Here is a 25,661-nt window from a genome sequence, read left to right as displayed (position 1 = left end):
TCGTACCAGGGACGATCACGTCAACCGAGGTTGCGGCCATAATCTTAGCATAGCTTGGGAACCAGCACTGAGTTTCTGCGTCCAGGGCGGACAGAGAATTTATACCAACGATATCACAGACGCCGACGCTAGCGTGTCCGCGACCGCCGACACGTGCCCTCGGGCGCGAATGGCGCACGGAGCGGCTCGCGAGAACAGGCGATAATTAGTCGGCCGTGCACCCTCAGGAGCTCAGTTCGTCAGCGCACCTGACGATGGCGACGTGTTTTATCACCGAAATACTGAGCCCGTTGGACACTATGAACCCGCAGTACACCCGTGGACTGGTTCAAATGGCTCTGAGCACTATGGGACTTAACAGCTGTGGTCATCAGCCCCTAGAACTTAGAACTACTTAAACCTAACTAACCTAAGGGCATCACACACATCCATGCCCGAGGCAGAATTCGAACCTGCGACCGTAGCAGTCGCACGGTTCCGGACTGCGCGCCTAGAACCGCGAGACCACCGCGGCCGGCACACGCGTGGACTGTTCGATCAGTTAAAATACATGGTAAATCAACAATAAAAACAATTCCTTAACAATATAACATGCAGCTTTACTGTATGATTAAATGATGATGGCGTCCTCTTTGGTAAAATATTCCGGAGGTAAAATAGTCCCCCATTCGGATCTCCGGGAGGGGACTACTCAAGAGGACGTCGTTATCAGGAGAAAGAAAACTGGCGTTCTACGGATCGGAGCGTGGAATGTCAGATCCCTTAATCGGGCAGGTAGGTTAGAAAATTTAAAAAGGGAAATGGATAAGTTAAAGTTAGATATAGTGGGATTTAGTGAAGTTCGGTGGCGGGAGGAACAAGACTTTTGGTCAGGTGAATACAGGGTTATAAATACAAAATCAAATAGGGGTAATGCAGGAGTAGGTTTAATAATGAATAAAAAAAATAGGAGTGCGGGTTAGCTACTACAAACAGCATAGTGAACGCATTATTGTGGCCAAGATAGACACAAAGCCCATGCCTACTACAGTAGTACAAGTTTATATGCCAACTAGCTCTGCAGATGATGAAGAAATAGATGAAATGTATGACGAGATAAAAGAAATTATTCAGGTAGTGAAGGGAGACGAAAATTTAATAGTCATGGGTGGCTGGAATTCGTCAGTAGGAAAAGGGAGAGAAGGAAACATAGTAGGTGAATATGGGTTGGGGGGAAGAAATGAAAGAGGAAGCCGCCTTGTAGAATTTTGCACAGAGCATAACTTAATCATAGCTATCACATGGTTCAAGAATCATAAAAGAAGGTTGTCTACCTGGAAGAATCCTGGAGATACTAAAAGGTATCAGATAGATTATATAATGGTAAGACAGAGATTTAGGAACCAGGTTTTAAATTGTAAGACATTTCCCGAGGCAGATGTGGATTCTGACCACAATCTATTGGTTATGAACTGCAGATTGAAACTGAAGAAACTGTAAAAAGGTGGGAATCTAAGGAGATGGGACCTGGATAAACTGAAAGAACCAGAGGTTGTAGAGAGTTTCAGGGAGAGCATAAGGGAACAATTGACAGGAATGGGGGAAAGAAATACAGTAGAAGAAGAATGGGTAGCTCTGAGAGATGAAGTAGTGAAGGCAGCAGACGATCAAGTAGGTAAAAAGGCGAGGGCTAATAGAAATGCTTGGCTAACAGAAGAAATATTGAATTTAATTGATGAAAGGAGAAAATATAAAAATGCAGTAAATGAAGCAGGCAAAAGGGAATACAAACGTCTCAAAAATGAGATCGACAGGAAGTGCAAAATGGCTAAGCAGGGATGGCTAGAGGACAAATGTAAGGATGTAGAGGCTTGTCTCACTAGGGGTAAGATAGATACTGCCTACAGGAAAATTAAAGAGACCTTTGGAGAGAAGAGAACCACTTGTATGAATATCAAGAGCTCAGATGGCAACCCAGTTCTAAGCAAAGAAGGGAAGGCAGAAAGGTGGAAGGAGTATATAGAGGGTTTATACAAGGGCGATGTGCTTGAGGACAATATTATGGAAATGGAAGAGAATGTAGATGAAGACGAAATGGGAGATAAGATACTGCGTGAAGAGTTTGACAGAGCACTGAAAGACCTGAGTCGAAACAAGGCCCCGGGAGTAGCCAACATTCCAGTAGAACTACTGATGGCCTTGGGAGAGCCAGTCATGACAGAACTCTACCATCTGGTGAGCAAGACGTATGAGACAGGCGAAATACCCTCAGACTTCAAGAAGAATATAATAATTCCAATCCCAAAGAAAGCAGGTATTGACAGATGTGAAAATTACCGAACTATCAGTTTGATAAGTCACAGCTGCAAAATACTAACGCGAATTCTTTACAGACGAATGGAAAAACTGGTAGAAGCGGACCTCGGGGAAGATCAGTTTGGATTCCATAGAAATGTTAGAACACGTGAGGCAATACTAACCTTACGACTTATCTTAGAAGAAAGATTAAGAAAAGGCAAACCTACTTTTCTAGCATTTGTAGACTTAGAGAAAGCTTTTGACAATGTTAACTGGAATATTCAAATTCTGAAGGTGGCAGGTATAAAATACAGGGAGCGAAAGGCTATTTACAATTTGTACAGAAATCAGATGGCAGTTATAAGAGTCGAGGGGCATGAAAGGGAAGCTGTGGTTGGGAAAGGAGTGAGACAGGGCTGTAGCCTCTCCCCGATGTTATTCGATCTGTATATTGAGCAAGCAGTAAAGGAAACAAAAGAAAAATTCGGAGTAGGTATTAAAATTCATGGAGAAGCAGTAAAAACTTTGAGGTTCGCCGATGACATTGTAATTCTGTCAGAGACAGCAAAGGACTTGGAAGAGCAGTTGAACGGAATGGACAGTGTCTTGAAAGGAGGATATAAGATGAACATCAACAAAAGCAAAACGAGGATAATGGAATGTAGTCAAATTAAATCGGGTGATGCTGAGGGAATTAGATTAGGAAATGAGACACTTAAAGTAGTAAAGGAGTTTTGCTATTTAGGGAGCAAAATAACTGATGATGGTCGAAGTAGAGAGGATATAAAATGTAGACTGGCAATGGCAAGGAAATCGTTTCTGAAGAAGAGAAATTAGTTAAGATCGAGTATAGATTTAAGTGTCAGGAAGTCGTTTCTGAAAGTATTTGTATGGAGTGTAGCCATGTATGGAAGTGAAACACGGACGATAACTAGTTTGGACAAGAAGAGAATAGAAGCTTTCAAAATGTGGTGCTACAGAAGAATGCTGAAGATAAGGTGGGTAGATCACGTAACTAATGAGGAGGTATTGAATAGGATTGGGGAGAAGAGAAGTTTGTGGCACAACTTGACTAGAAGAAGGGATCGGTTGGTAGGACATGTTCTGAGGCATCAAGGGACCACCAATTTAGTATTGGAGGGCAGCGTGGAGGGTAAAAATCGTAGAGGGAGACCGAGAGATGAATACGCTAAACAGATTCAGAAGGATGTAGGTTGCAGTAGGTACTGGGAGATGAAGAAGCTTGCACAGGATAGAGTAGCATGGAGAGCTGCATCAAACCAGTCTCAGGACTGAAGACCACAACAACAACAACAACAATATCTTACTCCTAAGAAACTCACACATAGAATCGCACAAACTTACAGTCACTTGTTCTCACATTTCTTAATATTTCAAACACATTCTAAATACAAAACATTTCAAACCCGAGCGACACACGGCAGTAAAGTCGAATTCACCACAAGCAATTCAGATTTATGTTTTCCGATATTTCCTTTAATCACCAAAGGCAAGTTCTGGGGTGTTCCCTTTGAAAAGCATGCTGACAACTCACTTCACCATTCCGAAACTGACGACGCCGACAACGCCTTAAATCCCATTCTGCGTCCTTTGTTTCTCAGGAAATTCCATACAAAACATAAGTCTACAACTAAATACATGCGATACTTGAAGAAATACAGCAACAAGCTACTTTATGTAAAACTTTATTTATGCTAATGTCTGTTCAGGTTTTCATCCATGTTCAATTGACGTAATGTAGTTATACCTTCACCAACGCCACATTTCAGTAGAGTGCACTTTGAACGCTGTAGCTGTCCTGTGCAATATAAAAATTGTTTTACCTAGCACGTTTCCCGAGGTGTATATTCAAGGTTCATTTGCAATTAGTTGCACTTAATTTTAATCTGGATCTTGCAGCTCCTTGCTTCTGTGTTTTTATACCGGAAAATACACGTAAGTTATAATTTTCGCATGCATTCGGAAACTACCTCTGAGGTCAGATTTGATATACTTACTATTGTCGTTCTTGAAACTTGATATATGCTTCAGTCGGTTGAAAACGGAATGGTGTGTCATTCCTTACTTAAGATACAACTGTACTGCAGTGATTAGAGCAATGGTTAGCGGAGCAAGGAGCACAGGTAAACATTAACGCACTGAGTCTTGAGGTAAATGTGAGAATATCATATACATAACGAAGAATAGAGTATATAAAAAGTTATAACTACATTATCCGTTAGCAGAGTTTAAATGGTTTTGTAAATAGTGGAACAGAGACTGGTTAGCATTAACAGATAGTTTATCGCGCGAAATATAAACTGAGACAGTCACTCTCAAATGTTCAAATGTTTGTGAATTCCTAAGGGACCAAACTGGGTCATCGGTCCCTAGACTTACACACTACTTAAACTAACTTATGCTAAGAATAACATGTTGTGTTGGCAGAAGAGCCAACACCGTGTTACTAGAGGAGGCCGAAATGCACGCGTTTTAGCTCACGCAGGCTGGCATGTGGAGGGAAGGACTATACGGACGTGAGGTCTCGAACATGACAAGGAATGAGAATTCAGAAAGCGGACGGAATTAGTTTGATACTTAACTTTAATCCATTAATGATGAAGGTCGCTCTTGACGGTACATGATTCACAATATCAATATGAGTAGTAACTGAATATGGCGCCTTGCTAGGTCGTAGCAAATGACGTAGCTGAAGGCTATGCTAAACTGTCGTCTCTGCAAATGAGAGCGTATGTAGCCAGTAAACCATCGCTAGCAAAGTCGGCTGTACAACTGCGCGAGTGCTATGGTGTCTCTCTAGACTAGGCCTGCCGTGTGGCGGCGTTCGGTCTGCAAATCACAGATAGTGGCGACACGCGGGTCCGACGTATACTAACGGACCGCGGCCGATTTAAAGGCTGCCACCTAGCAAGTGTGGTGTCTGGCGGTGACACCACATCACACACACACACACACACACACACACACACACACACACAGACACCCATGCCCGAGGGAGGACTCGAACCTCCGGCGGGAGGGGCCACGCAGTCCGTGACAAGGCGCCTCAAACCGCGCGGTCACTCTGCGCGGCAGAGTCGCTCTGCGACAGGCTAAAATCTTCTCTCTAATATTTCAGGGAGGAGGGCGCAGAAATTTATTTGATATGGGATGAGGCAGGACATCTCTTCTAACGATCTATCTCGATATTAACCTTAAGCGATTTAGGGACACCTCGTAAAGCTTCATTGGGAACAGCTGAATAAAGAATTGAAACCGTTGAAACCGTTACTACCCGCATATGACTTCAGTGTCTCTTCTATTACGCCAGTTTTTTGGGCCTTGACATAAAGGTGTGTGTGTCATACACGTATCTAAACAGAGAACAAAAATAATAGTTTACATGTCTCAAAAAGCAGCACTTTGTCATTATTCAATGTGTTTTACTCAGTTTTAGTGATGTGAGGATAAGTTTCGACTTCAGCCAGTTAAAAGGCACGAAGTTTAAATACGTAATCCAACGTGTCACCACCACCTCCACAGATATAAGTTTTAAAAACTAAATTAAAATGTTTTACTTTTCCATGCGTCCGATAAGAATCAAATCATTCTGCTTTTAAGCTACCTGCAGAATACCGTAAATCGATTTAGTAATTTATTCCAACATCTGACTCTCCATGAATATGTAGGCAGTATACTATTTCGACGGGATAGGATATCAAAGCCATAAAAGATCGAGTTCTCGGCTCTCGGAATGTAATTACGTTGTTCAGATTGTATACAATTTTGCTCTCGTGCGCTGCAATTTCATTCCTGAACAAGGTCGACATAACAAGTCACAGATTACTAGTTTCCACTTTCGAAACCTCAGTTTAAGTAGCGGCAAAACAGTTTGCAAATTAATATACGAGGCCGCGAATGACACTACATTAGGTTTTGTGATGTAATGCTGTACGATATATGTCATTCGCAAGAGAAATCGTAATAAGAAAGTTACGAAGGGAAAGCTTTGTATCTCTTTCATGATCATTTAGAATATTCTGACGTTACCTTTTTTTGTCTCGATTTTAACGAAAATTCATCTCATTATCATACTAAATTAGCAACACCGTGATATAATGCACTGGATCATTTAAGTCATGGCCATGAGTCATACTTTCGTGGTCTCCAGGATTTTCATAAATTATTCACTAGACTATATTTACATTAAAAAGTGAGACAACGAGACATTACCTAATTCCCTACGTTTTCTGTGCGTATTTTTGGTACTTTCAAGAAAGTTGTTCGTTGGAGCCTACAGTGACTCTCACTTTCAGTATACTCACCACCTGAAACTTTCTGGCAAATTAAAATTGTATACTGCACTCGGACTCTTATCCAAAACATTGGCTTTTGTTCTAGCGATCATAAATTCAACATATTGCTGCGCGCATGGTGTTTCGCGTGATACAGACGCGCTTCTCCGGCTTTGCATGGGAACCAGAACTACATACGCCAACACTGTTTAGCATATGATGATCTGGCCCGCTGCTTGAAAAGAGTGGCACAGACGAGTGAGAGAGAGAGAGAGAGAGAAGGGAGGTGGGGGGTGGAGGGAGGGAGAGAATATTCACTATAAATTCGCACAATTTTACCTAAAGTTCACAGAACGATTCAGAAACTGACACGCTACAGACACCAAGACTGCATAATGAAAAAACAGAATTGAGGAGTTTTCTTTAAAATGAGTCTTAAATGTAGTGAAGTGCTGAAGCCCAGAAATAATATACAGTTGGCACTTACAGTTTTGTGATGTTTAGAAAGCACATGGCCGATTTTCGCTCTACATAATTATAACGTAACCTTCGTAAATGTTAAGAACAAAAGCACGTGATGTTGAGTGAAGATGTTTTGGAGACAAGGAATTATTTACGTTTAATTTTACATAAAATTCATTCAATAAACATTTTACTGAATATTGACAGAAACATCATATGAAAATGATTTTAGTCATAGAAGTAAGGAAAGATAGCTGATAACGTCCGTTATAGTATCCACATAACAAGCTGCTCCCTCTGAGAACCATCACTGGCACACTTACGAACCCTGATATTTTCCTCCTCATTCTGTAGATGTCAGAAATCTCTCCTAACCAACGACCCACATTCAAAACTAATAATTTTTCGTTTACAGAGAAATAAATAGTACAAAACCAGTATGCTATGTACTTGCTTGGAGCAGCTACGGTGAGTCAGATCCATTCTTTGGTTTCATGTAGTGGCCACGCGAATATAAGGTACAGTAAAAAGAAATACAACAGCACTATAAGATGCCTTGAATATAAAAAAAAGTCCTCAGATCCTCTATAACTTAAGAGATGAGACAGATTGGCGGATAACACTCTTCTGTTTAAGTGCATGAATGTACAGTACAGTAAATACAGTAGCATAAAAACACAAAAAATTCAAACTTCTTGATTTCAGTGGCTTTCAAAATAAGATCTTCAGTGTATCAATTTAAATAAATAAAAAATCTTCTCTGACAGCGGAAAAGTGCTTTGATATTGCAGTCGAAACTAAAGTTAAAACATGAATAAACTACACACTTCCGTAGTGCTAACGTACGTCTGAGCTGTGGCATTGTACTGATTGGTCAGCAGGTTCGTATCCACAAGGTGGATGACATTTTCACTGCTAGTATTTACCTAGTAAGAGGAGGAGACGTGCTGGCGTAAAGCTGCTGATCACCATCACCAATCTCTGCGCCAATGTCCTGGGTTAAATTCCAGACCTCTCCGCACTGACTCCTGGAGTGAGGGCATGCAGCGGTGTTGATTTTGACCCGTCCGTCGGATGGGGACCTTAAGCCCCGTGGCGCCTTCGATACTATTCGAGAGGAGTATGCAATATGCCAGAACCGGTGTCCCTTCTCTCATCACCATCCATCCAGCACAAACACCACACTATACCATACACACTTCACACACTCCACAACACTCACATACCACCGAACTCCCACATGTCCACAGGCAAAAAGGATAACCTGCGCGAAGGGTGAACACTTTTCGGACAAGGTGGCAGAGCCCACCCCGTGGGATATCCCAGTCAACTGCCATACAACATTTACTATTAAATTTCAAAGTCTCCCTCAAAGACTGTTGCCTACCACAGTTCTCGCAATATGGAGTTTTCGATGCAATAAAGTGGTGCATCGCCTGGGACTTGCTAGCATAACAACGGATGTCTTTTTTATGTTTAAAAGTTGAGCTGTTTGCATTTCTAAAGTGGACCATCCTGAAAGACCGTTGTGTATGAGTGAAAAAGATAGGATACTCTATCGTTAGGCACATGCAAAGAAAGGAAATTCAGGGTGTTACAAAAAGGTACGACCAAACTTTCAGGAAACATTCCTCACACACAAAGAAAGAAAATATGTTATGTGGACATGTGTCCGGAAACGCTTACTTTCCATGTTAGAGCTCATTTTATTACTTCTCTTCAAATCACGTTAATCATGGAATGGAAAGACACAGCAACAGAACGTACCAGCGTGACTTCAAACACTTTGTTACAGGAAATGTTCAAAATGTCCTCCGTTAGCGAGGATACATGCACCCACCCTCCGTCGCATGGAATCCCCGATGCGCTGATGCAGCCCTGGAGAATGGCGTATTGTATCACAGCCGTCCACAATACGAGCACGAAGAGTCTCTACATTTGGTACCGGGGTTGCGTAGACAAGAGCTTTCAAATACCCTCATAAATGAAACACAAGAGGGTTGAGGTCAGGAGAGCGTGGAGGCCATGGAATTGGTTCGCGTCTACCAATCCATCGGTCACCGAATCTGTTGTTGAGAAGCGTACGAACACTTCGACTGAAATGTGCAGGAGCTCCATCGTGCATGAACCACATGTTGTGTCGTACTTGTAAAGGCACATGTTCTAGCAGCACAGATAGAGTATCCCGTACGAAATCGTGATAACGTGCTCCATTGAGCGTAGGTGGAAGAACATGGGGCCCAATCAAGACATCACCAACAATGCGTGCCCAAACGTTCACAGAAAATCTGTGTTGATGACGTGATTGCACAATTGCGTGCGGATTCTCGTCAGCCCACACATGTTGATTGTGAAAATTTACAATTTGATCACGTTGGAATGAGCCTCATCCGTAAAGAGAACATTTGCATTGAAATGAGGATTGACACATTGGTGGATGAACCATTCGCAGAAGTGTACCCGTGGAGGCCAATCAGCTGCTGATAGTGCCTGCACGCGCTGTACATGGTACAGAAACAAATGGTTCTCCCGTAGCACTCTCTATACGGTGACGTACTCAACGTTACCTTGTACAGCAGCAACTTCTCTGACGCTTACATTATGGTTAATGTCAACTGCGCGAAGAATTGCCTCGTCCATTGCAGGTGTCCTCGTCGTTGTAGGTCTTCCCCAGTCGCGAGTCATAGGGTGCAATGTTCCGTGCTCCCTAAGACGCCGATCAATTGCTTCGGACGTCTTCCTATCGGGACACCTTCGTTATGGAAATCTGTCTCGATACAAACGTACCGCGCCACGGCTATTGCCCCGTGCTAATCCATACATCAAATGGGCATCTGCCAACTCCGCATTTGTAAACATTGCACTGACTGCAAAACCACGTTCGTGATGAACACTAACCTGTTGATGCTGCGTACTGATGTGCTTGATGCTAGTACTGTAGAGCAATGAGCCGCGTGTCAACACAAGCACCGAAGTCAACATTACCTTCCTTGAATTGGGCCAACTGGCGGTGAGTCGAGGAAGTACAATACATACTGACGAAGCTAAAATGAGCTCAAACATGGGAATTAAGCGTTTCCGGACACATGTCCACATAACATCTTTTCTTTATTTGTGTGTGAAGAATGTTTCCTGAAAGTTTGGCCGTATCTTTTTGTAACACCCTGTATATCGGATCAGACTGGAAGCAGAACGTCAAGAAAACTACGACGAACGATGGAAGATCTTACACTTCCGGAGCTGGTAACGACGTGCCTGTAAAAACTACAATAAATGTGGTCCGTGCAAGAGCCTTGTATATCATTATAACGTAAAAGTTGTGCACCAGAATATTATATTTGGTCTGGCCTTTGGTTTGGGCAAAACAACAATGCGACAATGACACTTTTGCACAACTTCTTGCTTTGACAAAACATGTTACAATAGTATAGCAAAAATTTATTGTTTCGGGACATAGGTTTCTGCCCTGGTACGGTAATTTTGCATAAACCGGGAAAAAAGAAGAGTAATGGACGTCATGATTACCTATGAATCGAAGTCCTTAATATTTGCTTTTTAAGCACATCTTTCATTATAATGCAAATGAGCCAGACTGACTTCGTTGCTGTCAGTATACCTGAAAGTATTGTGACATGTGACTCAAACTTCAAAATTACTAATTACATTGTTAAATATCAATGCAGATGACCCACATTCAGTGTATCTACGTTTTAGTCATAATGTCATTCACCTTTGGGTACGTCACTGTCTGCTAAAGACAAAAGAGAAAGTCAGACCTAAGTTTACATCCGTATTCCTGTTATGAGGTTTTCCATATCTACATCTACATAACTACTCTGCAATTAACAGTTAACTGCCTAGTAGAGGGTTTATCGAACCACTTTCACATTATTTCTCTGCCGTTTCCACTCTCTAACAGCGTGCGGCAAAAACGAACACTTAAATCTTTCCGCACGAGCTCTAGTTTCTCTTATTTTATTACAATGATCATGTCTCCGTACGCACATGGCTGCCAACGAAATATTTTCCGGATTCGGAGGATAACGTTGCAATCAAAAACGCCTTAGTTTTAATTATTGTTACTACAGATCAGTATCGCATTCGTGAAACTCTGTCCACTATTTCGCAAGAATACAAAATTCTTTCAACTTTTTTGATGTCTTCTGTCAGTCCTAAATGACTTTGTTGTATAGAGAGTTTATTCCTCCTTCGGCATAGAAAATGAGGTTCTTGTTGGAAGGTATAGATAATTTGATATAGAATACAGGAAATTTTCTGTGAACTTGACTTCTGAGTAAACAGTTCAGCTTATTTTTCCTCTGTTTCTCTTTTTCTTAGTTACTGATTCGTATCCTCTGTAGAATCAGTCTTTCTTCGGTAAGTTTAAATAAATGCAAAGTATTAATTCAGTATATCAGATAATGTAATCTGTTAATATTTCACATAACTTTTGCCACTGTAAGAGAACATTATTTTTTTGATGCACGATAGTATTCCACAATGTACTTTTACACCACACGCAGTGTTCTTTCGCGGAAAGGTACATAAAAATAAAGATAACTTTCTAAATTTTGTAAAATACGCTAAATACAAGTCACTGTTGTATAATAAATACTGTACCCCTTGATCATACATAATCAAATGCTTAAATATATAGTTCTAAAGGAACTTCCTGAAAATTATTAAATAGTGATATACAGCCTTCTTAGAGGGAGATCCTCATATTGTCGCAACAGGTACGCCAGGTCCTTTGATTTTGTGACTATGTTTTGGTCGCTTTATAGAACAAACAAGTCGAAACTGATCTCAAGTATAAAAAATTAACCCCTCGGATAAAAACAGTCTTGCAAGAAAAACGGTTTGATTCAGTAAATTAATCAAGGATATTCCACAATATTTCGGGATTGCAGCCGGATCTCACCGACTTCTTTCCACGATATTTCGGCTGACAACCTTACAGCCCATTCCCAGGAGAGGGAAGGAAGATGGTGTAACATGGGCCAAATCAGACTCGGTCCGTCAGGAGCATTCTTTAAGACAATCATCGTAGTTCGACCGACTCTCAGCAACGTCCCGACAAGAAGATGTTTTTCGACGCTCTGTGGCAAATTTCACGGATAAGGATTTAGACAACGTGACATTGTCGGTACTTGGGAAAGGTCTGAACTTCGCACCGACACCTAGGACCTTACCTTTAACAGATTTTATTAGTGCTGTTGAAGAAGCTGTCAGGCCTCTATCCAGTGAAGCAGCAGACGAAATCAGGTGGGAAACATGTCTCGCCCTGGAGAGCAACATTTCTTCAATGGAAAGGGCTGCGCTGCGCAAGTTACGGGATGATCCTCAGACGGTGGTCCTTCCGGCGGATAAGGGGAATGCTACTGTGCTGTTGCCACGTGATATGTATGATCAGAAGATATATAGTTTGCTGAGTGAGACAACGTACAAGAAGCTTGATAAAGACTCTACTCGGAAAGTAGAAAGGAAAACGTCAGAGTTGCTAAACTCCTCTTCTCTGCCGCAAGAAGTTGCGAAAAGATTGAGACCTCACAGTTCTGTTCCACCGAGGTTATATGGTCTTCCAAAGACCCATAAGGATAATGTGCCCTTACGCCCCATAGTGAGCAATGTCGGTGCTCCAACATATGATTCATCTAGTCATTTGGCTTCGCTACTGAGACCTTTTGTTGGCAAATGTACGCACCATATTCGCAACTCTGCGGACTTTATCAATAGACTGAGAACACTACAGCTGAAGGATTCGGACTTGTTAGTAAGTTTCGATGTCGTTTCACTCTTCACGAGGGTCCCTCTTTTGGATTCATTGTCACTTATCGGCAATAAGTTTACGGCCGATATAACGGCGCTGTTTCACCATGCCCTGTCCTCTACTTACTTTCTATTTAATAACGAATATTTTGAGCAACTTGACGGTGTTGCCATGGGCAGTCCTCTGTCCCCTCTGGTAGCAAACTTTTATATGGAAGACTTTGAGGAGAGGGCTCTCGATTCGGCGATGTTGAAACCAACAGTCTTCTGGCGGTACGTGGACGATACCTTTGTAGTGTGGCCTCACGGTGAAGAAGAGCTTTCACGGTTTTTACAACATCTGAATTCCATCCACACAAACATTCAGTTTACGATGGAAGTTGAAAAGGATGATTACCTACCATTTATGGACGTCACGGTTAAACGCAGGGTGGATGGGTCATTGGGGCATTCTGTCTATCGAAAACCCACGCATACGGATCTGTACCTGCAGGCGTCAAGCTGTCATCACCCGTCACAAACTATGGGCGTCCTTCGAACGTTGGTGCACAGGGCACATGTCGTGTCTGATAAAGACAGCCTTGCAGACGAATTAGAGCACTTGAAATCGGTATTTCAACATAATGGATATTCTGCACATCAGGTCAGTACTGCTTTAAGGAGGAAAAAACGTGAACACCCACAAGATCAAGAGGATAAGGAGGTGTTTAAGTCCAGAGCATTTCTCCCATATGTCGGGAACATTTCATCGAAAGTAGGCAGAATTTTAAAGAAACATCGTGTGAAAGCAATATTCCGGCCACCTACAAAGACGCGTGCTCTTCTGGGCTCAGCCAAGGATGATCTGGGATTACGGAAGGCTGGAATTTATAAAATACCTTGCGAGTGTGGGAAAGCCTACATTGGTCAATCCACACGCACAGTACACGACCGCTGCGTTGAACATGAGCGCCACACTCGCCTTTTACAGCCCATTAAGTCGGCCATAGCAGAAAATTGTATTTCCACAGGACATACTATGGATTATTCGGCCACGAAAATCTTGGCCCCATCGAGATCCTTCTGGGATTCAGTTGTGAAGGAATCCGTGGAAATACGTTTAGCGGAAAATCTCATTAACCGTGATGGCGGCCTTTTATTGAATAAGGCCTGGGACCCGTTGAGTTCTTTAATTTCAACCAAAAGAAAACTTTTTATGGCTTCTGACATGTCGAGCGACAAGTAATTTTAATTTTAATATTGAAATTTTGCATTTTATTGTTTTGGACACGTCTGCGTGCATGTTTTACTTTTTTCACGCATTCGTTTGCGCTCCATAGATGCAGTAATATTGTAGAGGGCCTTGGAATCGACAGGTGGCGCGCATGCTACGGTAACTTGCGCATGCGCGCCTGCGGCACTTTTACGTATAAATAGAGCGACTTGCACTAGCAATCTCCAGTGTCAAACACTCGCCTGAAGATGGGTGTAAGGTTGTCAGCCGAAATATCGTGGAAAGAAGTCGATGAGATCCGGCTGCAATCCCGAAATCTTGTGGAATATTCGATACGCCGGGAAAATTTCAAGGGTCACAATCAAGGATATGTGTGCGCAAAACGTAAAATACAAGAGATCATAGGTCACGGTACAAAACGACTTCTGAATCTTTCGTCCATAAGGGATGGTATCATGTGGGGTGCGACTGCTGATAAAGTAAATAAAAGAATTCACTACGTCAGTCACCTATTAATTCTTAACTACGCGTTTTGATGGTTCACACCGTCGATTTCAGGTGGAGAATTGCATAGTTACTTCGATGGGGTTAGTGAAAACCATATACGCGTTTCTACAGCAGGAAACCAAAGGCAGGTTATGTTGCGTCTTTTGGTGGTAATACAGTTGGTTTTTCAGAAAACGCGCTGTTAATATGAATGTAAAGGAGTACAGTGTACCTATAAGCTAAGTATAGTCGAAGAAATGCTGCGTACTACTACTTGTTGCATGTGGCCTTCACTGTACATTTGTTTGCATAATGTCACTTGAAAGATGTTACACATTCAGAGATATGTTTCCACACTTTGAATACAAAGAATACTAACTGTAAGCTACAATTGCTGGAATTTAGCTATTCGTTACTGCACATCAAAATTCAATTATTATATTTATTAAATGGTCATTTGTTCATTTTTCTTTTATTTAAAAAAAAATCAACATATGGCTGGGATGTAACAGAATATGGACGTCTGTGTAAGTATGAAAGTCATCAATTGTAGGAGCAAAATTAATTTATGTAATAAAATGAATGTTATTTATTATATAGCAACCAGCTGCGGTGCCTCACTACACCATCTCCAGTCCTTAACTGACGCTGAGGGGTAGTTTCCAATCGTATACACGACACCAGCAGTGGCCGACGTCTACGAGCTGGTTTCCTTAGACTAGAGTAACAGCGATGTTGTGTCTGTAACCATCATTGGTTGTAGGCCATCATTAATGGGACGGGTTGTGTATACGCTTGGAGTCCACCCACTCAGCGTCAGTTACGGCCTGAAGATAGTGTAGTGAGTCACGGAAACTGGTAGCTATATAATAAATACCACTGTTTCATTTTATTATATAAGCGGACGGCCGAATCCTACGAGCCTTCAATCAGAAGGATGGACACGCACAAATTAGTGTAGTTTAGTGAGTTGTTACTGAATTTAGACTTGTTGCTAATTGTAAATGTATTGCAAATTTAAAGAATAAATAGCGAAAGAACTAACAGTTTAACCTTGCAAGTCCCATATTTCGAAAACATTGTTGTGGAAAACAAAATTTTTCTTATGTGTTATTTATATCCGTACATCCATTTAATAACTATAGTAATATCATTTTGACGAAAAGTAACAAATATCTAAACTCGAGCAATTGCACTTTAGAATTATCTTAGTACTCAAAGTAAGCAAACCTACCTCAGACTTGACAACGCCTTTGCAGAGACTGTGTAAGCAAATGCACAGTGAGGAGCACTTGCAAGAAGCGACAAAGTGGAACGTTTTCTCGACCCTACGTGCCTTGTACGTACATCTACACCTACATCTACAAGGATACTCTGCAAATAATACTTACGTGCCTGGCAGAGGGTTCGTCGAACCACCTTCGCAATTCTCTATTATTCCAATCTCGTATAGCGCGCGGAAAAAACGAACGCCTGTATCTTCCCATGCGAGCTGTGATTTCCCTTATTTTATTGTGGTGATCGTTTCTCCCTACGTAGGTCGCTGTTAACAAATATTTTCACATTCGGAAGAGAAAGTTGGTGATCGAAATTTCGTGAGAAGATTCCGTCGCAACGAAAAAGGCCTTTATTTTAATGGTGTACATTTTCTAAGTGTCTTGACAATAAGGTGCAGTCTTTGGTTAGCCTTCGCCACGACGTTTTCTGCGTGTTCCTTCCAATTTAAGTTGTTCGTAATTGTAATCCATAGGTATTTAGTTGAATTTACGGCCTTTAGATTTATCGTGTAATCGAAATTTAAAGGATTCCTTTTAGCACTCATGTGGATGACCTCACACTTCTCGTTATTTAGGGTCAGTTTCAAACTTTCGCACCACACAGATATCTTTTCTAAATCGTTTTCCAATTTGTTTTGACCTTTTGATGACTTTACTAGTCGATAAACGACAGCGTTAGCTGCAAACAACGTAAGACGGCTGGTCTGATTATCTCCCAAATCGTTTATATAGGTAAGGAGCAGCAAAGGGTCTAAGGGGAACGCCAGAAATCACTTCTGTTGTACTCGATGACTTTCCGCCAGTTACTACGAACTGTGACCCCTCTGACAGGAAATCACAAATCCAGTCATGTTGTGTCTAGGAATCGCGCATACTCTGTTCGGTACACAAACAATCAAACAACTCTTATTAATGAGTTTTTCGTACAATAAGACAAGTACAAGTACTTAACTTTGATCTGAGAATTCTTGTACTCCTCCATATATGATCATCCATAAGTGCGATTACATAGATGTATCGCAAGCAAAGGGCGACATACAAAATAATCAGCCTTCTTCATAATAGAGAAATACAAGTAAGACTCCTGGTCCTAGCGTCAGGTACTAGCATAAGTCTGTCAACTGAACTGCAGTGACGACTGATCTCTAACTGTGCTACGTAGAGATTGCTAATGAAGAGGCTACCATGCGCCAGCTAATGAAGTGGCTAACGTTCAGGCCCCCACAACCGCACTAGTGGTCGACTGTGAAGAGCGGACAAATTGAATAGCTGGGCGGCGGCCATTAGAGTGGTAAACTGACGCGCGGATTTCGAATGTTTATACATCGCTTTTGGTTACAAAATGCCTTCCCCAGAGTTAGGTCACAAACATAATGCCTCATTTAAATGCGTTACTACAATATAGTTTTTAATTTATGAACAAACAGCAACTAGTCACTGTTTATGAATTTATGTTACGTAGTACATGGAATCTGCTGTAGCTAAAAGTTATGCACTGGACCCCTAGCATTTTGAGTAGTTCATTTACGATAGATGTACGCAAAATGCATCAAAATACTCGATGATTTGCCCACTATGTTAATAGATATTTTCTGACTCTACCTTGCTTTAGATTTTATGACGAAAAGTGCGTTATATATGGCGTAGTGCTTTGGCAACTCACGACCAAATTATCAAGTTTCAACCTAACCTAGACCATGAAAACACTACCGATCAGCCAGCTACAACAAACAAGACTTCAGGCAGGCATCCAGTATCGCATTAGTCACAATATTTACTTTCGAAGATGTACACTTCAGTTTATATGTGTGGTTTTTTCATATAATAAATAAAACTCAACAACTGTTCGATCGAGAGAAGTTGTGAAATCAGATTACAATTACACACATTCAGTTGCATTTTATAACGATAAAAAGCCTGCTAACTCAAATTTCGTGTTGCTTGCAACTCAACTTTTATAGTTAAAATAAAATGTGGTTCACAAAGAAAAATTTATCTTCTGCTGTATATGGTCTGGAAAACGAAAGATGGATGGAACAGCATCATCTTTCAGCTTTCTGCGATTTACGTAATTTTCAAGGAAACAACTTTCTTCAAAATGATCGGAACATATAAAATAGTATTCTGTCGGTCGGAAATCTTGCCTCCTGACAGCGTGTAACCATTTTTGTATCAACTGTGGTTTTGAGAAAGGAAACCTGCAAATGTATGCACAGGCATTATGCTAATACCGTGTTACAAAAACATTTACTAAGCAAGTGCACTGACATACAAAACAACTTAAAATATCCACATACCTGTGAAATGTAATATTCGTTCCTTTCTCGAATTTATTTGTACAGTTAATCGCTGCACAACTCTTCACCATTGTACTTCTTTTGATTGGAACGTACAGACAGTTGAAATACGAATAACAAATACTGTATGTACGCCCCAACAAATATACAACGTTGAACCAGGGTCTTCATAAACAACAATACTACACAACACATCAGACTACAACCACTATAATGGCGTCCAGCCGAAGGTTCAAATTATCCCGCGACTACAGCGCCATCAGTGAGTCTAGTTATTTTTTACAAGGTCTTTGCTAACGTTGAAGCTGCTTTCGATGTGGGCTGCCACCAGTTGGGCTCGGCGCTTATGTCGTCGTCACCTAGGGGCCGCTGGTGTGGCGTTGTCGTGCTGGAGGGAGGTCTATATGAAGATGGTATCTGTTCTTTCGAACATATCCGAAAGAACAGGTACCATAGGTGACCATATATTAGAATGAAATGATAATTAAATGAAGACCCTAAGCTGCCGACAGGCGTTGATATAACATCAACGGGGACAGCTGAAAATGTGTGCCTCGCCTGGGACATGTCCGAAAGAACAGACACCATCTTCATATAGTTAAGGCTAACCGGCCATTGACCTACTTCTTCTGTGCTGGATGCACACGCATTGCCCGAACTCTTACGGAACTCGGTAAGATTGTCTGCCGCGAGTAATGAGTGTAATGGGCAAGGTCACTACGATTGTAGTGTGTGGACATTAAGCTGGGAATGTGGTGCAAGGGATAAATCCCTGCAGTCGCACTATCCTCTGTGCCCTCAGTGGATCACACGGATAGAGAGTCTGCCATGTAAGCAGGAGATCCCGGGTTCGAATCCCGGTCGGGGCACACATTTTCAACTGTCCCCGTTGATGTATATCAACGCCTGTCGACAGCTTAGGGTCTTGATTTAATTATCATTTCATGGAGGGAGGTCGGTCAGCGTGCGATTGGCTGACCTGTTCTCACAGCCGTCTCTTCTCTGGAGATTCCCGACTGGAATGGCAGCGCTGACTTTACGCCGTAACAAGTCACATAACTGAGACGATATTCCATACGCACGAAATTTCAGTACGAGCCGCTTGTGTGGTACAGTGTCCGGAAATCCAGAACTATGGAATCAATTTGTAATCAATAGCACTCAACACTTCGTGCGAGTAAAGAGCTAGTTGTGTTTCACCGACTGTCTGTAAATACACTCCTGGAAATGGAAAAAAGAACACATTGACACCGGTGTGTCAGACCCACCACTCCGGACACTGCGAGAGGGCTGTACAAGCAATGATCACACGCACGGCACAGCGGACACACCAGGAACCGCGGTGTTGGCCGTCGAATGGCGCTAGCTGCGCAGCATTTGTGCACCGCCGCCGTCAGTGTCAGCCAGTTTGCCGTGGCATACGGAGCTCCATCGCAGTCTTTAACACTGGTAGCATTCCGCGACAGCGTGGACGTGAACCGTATGTGCAGTTGACGGACTTTGAGCGAGGGCTTATAGTGGGCATGCGGGAGGCCGGGTGGACGTACCGCCGAATTGCTCAACACGTGGGGCGTGAGGTCTCCACAGTACATCGATGTTGTCGCCAGTGGTCGGCGGAAGGTGCACGTGCCCGTCGACCTGGGACCGGACCGCAGCGACGCACGATTGCACGCCAAGACCGTAGGATCCTACGCAGTGCCGTAGGGGACCGCACCGCCACTTCCCAGCAAATTAGGGACACTGTTGCTCCTGGGGTATCGGCGAAGACCATTCGCAACCGTCTCCATGAAGCTGGGATACGGTCCCGCACACCGTTAGGCCGTCTTCCGCTTACGCCCCAACATCGTGCAGCCCGCCTCCAGTGGTGTCGCGACAGGCGTGAATGGAGGGACGAATGGAGACGTGTCGACTTCAGCGATGAGAGTCGCTTCTGCCTTGGTGCCAATGATGGTCGTATGCGTGTTTGGCGCCGTGCAGGTGAGCGCCACAATCAGGACTGCATACGACCGAAGCACACAGGGCCAGCACCCGGCATCATGGTGAGGGGAGCGATCTCCTACACTGGCCGTACACCACCAGTGATCGTCGAGGGGACACTGAATAGTGCACGGTACATCCAAACCGTCATCGAACCCATCGTTCTACCATTCCTAGACCGGCAAGGGAACTTGCTGTTCCAACAGGACAATGCACGTCCGCATGTATCCCGTGCCACCCAACGTGCTCTATAAGGTGTAAGTCAACTACCCTGGCCAGCAAGATCTCCGCATCTGTCCCCCATTGAGCATGTTTGGGACTGGATGAAGCGTCGTCTCAAGCGGTCTGCACGTCCAACACGAACGCTGATCCAACTGAGGCGCCAGGTGGAAATGGCATGGCAAGCCGTTCCACAGGACTACATCCAGCATCTCTACGATCGTCTCCATGGGAGAATAGCAGCCTGCATTGCTGCGAAAGGTGGATATACACTGTACTAGTGCCGACATTGTGCATGCTCTGTTGCCTGTGTCTATGTGCCTGTGGTTCTGTCAGTGTGACCATGTGATGTATCTGGCCCCAGGAATGTGTCAATAAAGTTTCCCCTTCCTGGGACAATGAATTCACGGTGTTCTTATTTCAATTTCCAGGAGTGTAGATCGTTTTCTTCAAGGTAATTCATTACTGTTTACTCTCACGAATTCTTTTCTTTTCAACTTGTAAGTTCCAAATTCTCCACCTGAAGATGATAGTGTGAGCCATCGAAACGCGTAGTGGAAGAATAAATAAATGTTGACACAGTAAACTGTTTTATTTGTAAAACGGCGTCTACTTAAGGAAAAATGTAACTGCTGTCCTCTCTTCCTGCACGACAGACAGAATGACAGAAGCTGTTGCAAGTGTGGGTGTGGGCCGTTGCAGGCTTACCCCAGCTGGGCGTGGCACTCGACGGCGTCGCGGCCCAACTGCTCGACGCTGGTGTCGGTGTACCGGGCGCGCGCCGACCGCTGCGACCGGCTGTGGGTGCTGGACAGCGGCCTCATGGACTCGCTGGGCACCTTCACGCGCGTCTGCCCGCCCAAGCTGGTCGTGTTCGACCTGCGCACCGACGCGCCCGTGCGCTCCGTCACCTTCCCGCAGGACGTGCTGCGGCCCAGCTCGCTGCTCACCAACCTCGTCATCGACGACGAGGGCTCCCGCTCGTGCGACGACGTCTTCGTCTACATGAGCGACAGCGCCGCGCCCGGGCTCGTCGTGTACGACGCGGGCCGCGACTCCGCCTGGAGGGTCAGCCAGTCCTACATGTGGCCGCACCCCGACCGCAGCGCCTTCCAGGTAGGCCGCCCTCCACCCAGCCTCACCACCTCCCCTTCTTCCTTCACCTACTCTCATTCCAGTAACCAGACAACTCGCATTATCACTCCATAATAACAAGGATGAGCCAAATTCTTCGAGTACATGTTTGACACTGTGCCAGTCGTTGGGGGCGATTGAATTTTATGTTATTCTTGAAGAATCAAGTTTGCCAGGTTCGCTAGTAATTGTTGGTATTACTATTAGCGCTTTCGACAGACCTACGCTGTCTTCTTCCGATCCTGTAACATTGTTAGATGTACGTGCTTTTCACAACACTGAAAGCCACATAGTGATGCGTCAAATTGTAATACAAAGTGGCAGGGAACATCAGTATGACACAAATAAAATCGCACACAATGAAAAACATGCAACCTTCACATATATATTGAAAAATGCAGGCACTTTAGCGTATTTCCATTAATGAAACAACCGATAAAGTGGCACTAAACACTCAAATATTGCACTGAAGTATATGTAGCACACGACATGCTATTGATCAAAAGACCTATGTAACGAAATATGTTAGCCATCTGAAGATCGGCACGATAGTCCGAAATGGTTATGGCACTAAAATTAAACTTTTTAAAATATTTGTGCCGTGATTCACCAACAATCAGCAACAGCTTCGGGATTCACAAGATCCAACATAGATAAAATGAGATTAAGACTGGACAATTTGATACGACATGTATCGTTTTCCCGCTCTTCATTTGGCTATGAAAATTCGGACAACAATTTTCCCTCAAGTAACTAATTTCGTTTTTGTTATTTACTGTGATTACTTTCAAGCAATTAAATATTTCTAGGATGAATTTTCAATCTGCCATGGAGTGTTCGCTTATATGAAACTTCCTGGCACATTAAAACTGTGTGTCGGACCAGGACTCGAATTCAAGATCTTTGCCTTTTTCGAAAGGTTCAAATGGCTCTGAGCACTATGGGACTTAACGTCTGACGTCATCAGCCCCGAAGAACTTAGAACTACTGAAACCTAACTAACCTAAGGACATCACACACATCGATGCCCGAGGCAGGATTCGAACCTGCGACCGTAGCGGTTGCGCGGTTCCAGACTGAAGCACCTAGAACCGCTCGGTCACTCCCGCCGGCGCATTTTGTGATGTGTGATGTAGCAACTGAGCTACGCGAGGAAGAGTGACCACCCGTCCTGGCACCTATACTTCGGCCGCCAGTTCGTCTACTACATCCGAGCCTTCACAGTACTTCCGTGCTACTTGCGGCTCTAGCACTCTTGCAAGGAAGGGTACTGCGGAGACACGGGTTAGCCACAGCCTGGGCTGTGACGGGGCAGACGTCTGAGCTGTAGAAAAGCTATGTGTCCGCAGTACCCTTCCTCGCAAGAGTGCTAGAGCCGAAAGTAGCGCGGAAGTACTGTGAAGTCTCGGATGAGTTAACGGCCGAAGTAAAGGTGCCAGGACGGGTCGTGAGTCGTTCTTGGGGAGCGTAGTTCGTTTGCTCGCAAAAGGGAAAGATTCCTTGTTCCAGTCCTTGGCCAGCACACAGTTTTAATCTGCCAGGAAGTTTCAATTAATATTACTCTGCTAAAGTAGATCTCACCCTGATAAATTTGATATCCCCTTTCTGTTCCTGCCACTCTTCATTTGACTACGAAAATTCAGACAAAAATCATTCATGTACTTTCTGGGGAGTCTTATTTTCAATCCGTTCAAACATTTGATACCAAATATAAAGATATGTATTGATTACAGTTCATTCTTTTGGACATATGTTGTTGTTGTTGTGTTGTTGTGGTCTTCAGTCCTGAGACTGGTTTGATGCAGCTCTCCATGCTACTCTATCCTGTGCAAGCTCTTCATCTCCCAGTGCCTACTGCAGCCAACATCCTTCTGAATTTGGTTAGTGTATTCATCTCTTGGTCTCCCTCTACGATTTTTACCCTCCACGCTGCCCGCCAATACCAAATTGGCGATCTCTTGATGCCTCAGAACATGTCCTACCAACCGATCCCTTCTTCTAGTCACGTTGTGCCACAAACTCCTCCCCAATTCAATACCTCCTCATTAGTTACGTGATCTACCCATCTAATCTTCAGCATTCTTCTGTAGCACCACATTTCGAAAGCTTCTATTCTCTTCTTGTCCTAACTATTTATCTTCCATGTTTCACTTCCATACATGGCTACACTACATACAAATACTTTCAGAAACAAAATCCTCACACTTAAATCTGTACTCGATGTTAACAAATTTCGCTACTTCAGAAACGCTTTCCTTGCCATTGCCAGCCTACATTTTATATCCTCCCTACTTCGACCATAATCAGTTATTTTGCTCCCCAAATAGCAAAACTCCTTTACTACTTTAAGTGTCTCATTTCCTAATCTAATTCCCTCAGCATCACCCGACTTAATTCGACTACATTCCATTATCCTCGTTTTGCTTTTGTTGATGTTCATCTTATACCCTCCTTTCAAGACACTGTCCATTCCGTTCAACTGCTCTTCCAAGTCCTTTGCTGTCTCTGACAGAATTACAATGTCATCGGCGAACCTCAAAGTTTTTATTTCTTCTCCATGGATTTTAATACCTACTCCGAACTTTTCTTTTGTGTCCTTTACTGCTTGCTCAATATACAGATTGAATAGCATCGGGGATAGGCTACAACCCTATCTCACTCCCTTCCCAACCACTGCTTCCCTTTCATGTCCCTCGACTCTTATAACTGCCATCTGATTACTGTACAAATTGTAAATAGCCTTTAGCTCCCTGTATGTTACCCCTACCACCTTCAGCATTTGAAAGAGTGTATTCCAGTCAACATTGTCAAAAGCTTTCTCTAAGTCTACAAATGCTAGAAACGTAGGTTTGCCTTTCCTTAATCTTCCTTCTAAGATAAGTCATAGGGTCAGTATTGCCTCACGAGTTCCAACATTTCTACGGAATCCAAACTGATCTTCCCCGAGGTCGCCTTCTACCAGTTTTTCCATTCGTCTGTAAAGAATTCCCGTTAGTATTTTGCAGCTGTAACTTATTAAACTGATAGTTCTGTAATTTTCACATGTGTCAACACCTGCTTTCTTTGGGATTGGAATTATTATATTCTTCTTGAAGTCTGGGGGTATTTCACCTGTCTCATACACCTTGCTCACTAGATGGTAGAGTTTTGTCAGGATTGGCTCTCCCAAGGCTGTCTGTAGTTCTAATGGAATGTTGTCTACTCCCGGGGCCTTGTTTCGACTCAGGTCTTTCAGTGCTCTGTCAAACTCTTCACGCAGTTTCGTATCTCCCATTTCATCTTCATCTACCTCCTCTTCCATTTCCGAACTATTGTCTTCAAGAACATCGCCCCTGTATAGCCCTTCTATATACTCCTTCCACCTTTCTGCTTTCCCTTGTTTCCTTAGAACTGGGTTTCCATCTGAGCTCTTGGTAATCATGCAAGTGGTTCTCTTTTCTCCAAAGGTCTCTTTAATTTTCTTGTAGGCAGTATCTATCTTACCCCTAGTGAGATAAGCCTCTACATCCTTACATTTGTCCTCTAGCCATCCCTGCTTAGCCATTTTGCACTTCCTGTCGATCTCATTTTTGAGACGTTTGTATTCCTTTTTACCTACTTCACTTACTGCATTTTTGTATTTTCTCATTTCATTCATTAAATTCAGTATCTCTTCTGTTGCCCAAGGATTTCTACTACCCTCGTCTTTTTAACTACTTGATCCTCTGCTGCCTTCACTATTTCATTCCTCAAAGCTACCCATTCTTCTTCTACTGTATTTTTTTCCCACATTCCTCTCAATTGCTTTCTTATGCTCTCCCTGAAACTCTGTACAACCTCTGGTTCTTTCAGTTTATATAGGTCCCATCTCCTTAAATTCCCACCTTTTTGCAGTTTCTTCAGTATTAATCTACAGTTCATAACCAATAGATTGTGGTCAGAGTCCACATCTGCCCCTGGAAATGTCTTACAATTTAAAATCTGGTTCCTAAACCTCTGTCTTACCATTATATAATCTATCTGAAACCTGTCAGTATCTCCAGGGTTCTTCCGTGTATACAACCTTCTTTCATGATTCTTGAACCAAGAGTTAGTTATGGTTAAGTTATGCTCTGTGCAAAATTCTACCAGGCGGCTTCCTCTTTCATTTCTTAGCCCTAATCCATATTCACCTACTACGTTTCCTTCTCTACCTTTTCCTATTGTCGAATTCCAGTCACCCATGACTATTAAATTTTCGTCTCCCTTCACTACCTGAATAATTTCTTTTATCTCA

General features: G+C 43.0%; 1 protein-coding gene across 1 annotated transcript in view; it reads left to right on the top strand.

Annotated features, from left to right (window-relative positions):
- LOC124776394 (protein yellow-like) overlaps nt 1–25,661 on the top strand; it is a 148,046-nt gene that overhangs the window by 105,817 nt on the left and 16,568 nt on the right. Inside the window, exon 3 of the mRNA XM_047251367.1 lies at nt 20,975–21,388. Within this exon, the coding sequence (XP_047107323.1) occupies nt 20,975–21,388 (414 nt within the window). The remainder of the gene's footprint in view (nt 1–20,974; nt 21,389–25,661) is intronic.

The sequence above is a fragment of the Schistocerca piceifrons genome, chromosome 2 (genome assembly GCF_021461385.2).
Source record: "Schistocerca piceifrons isolate TAMUIC-IGC-003096 chromosome 2, iqSchPice1.1, whole genome shotgun sequence".
Taxonomy (NCBI): Eukaryota; Metazoa; Arthropoda; class Insecta; order Orthoptera; family Acrididae; genus Schistocerca; species Schistocerca piceifrons.
This window is presented reverse-complemented; position numbering and strand designations above follow the sequence as displayed.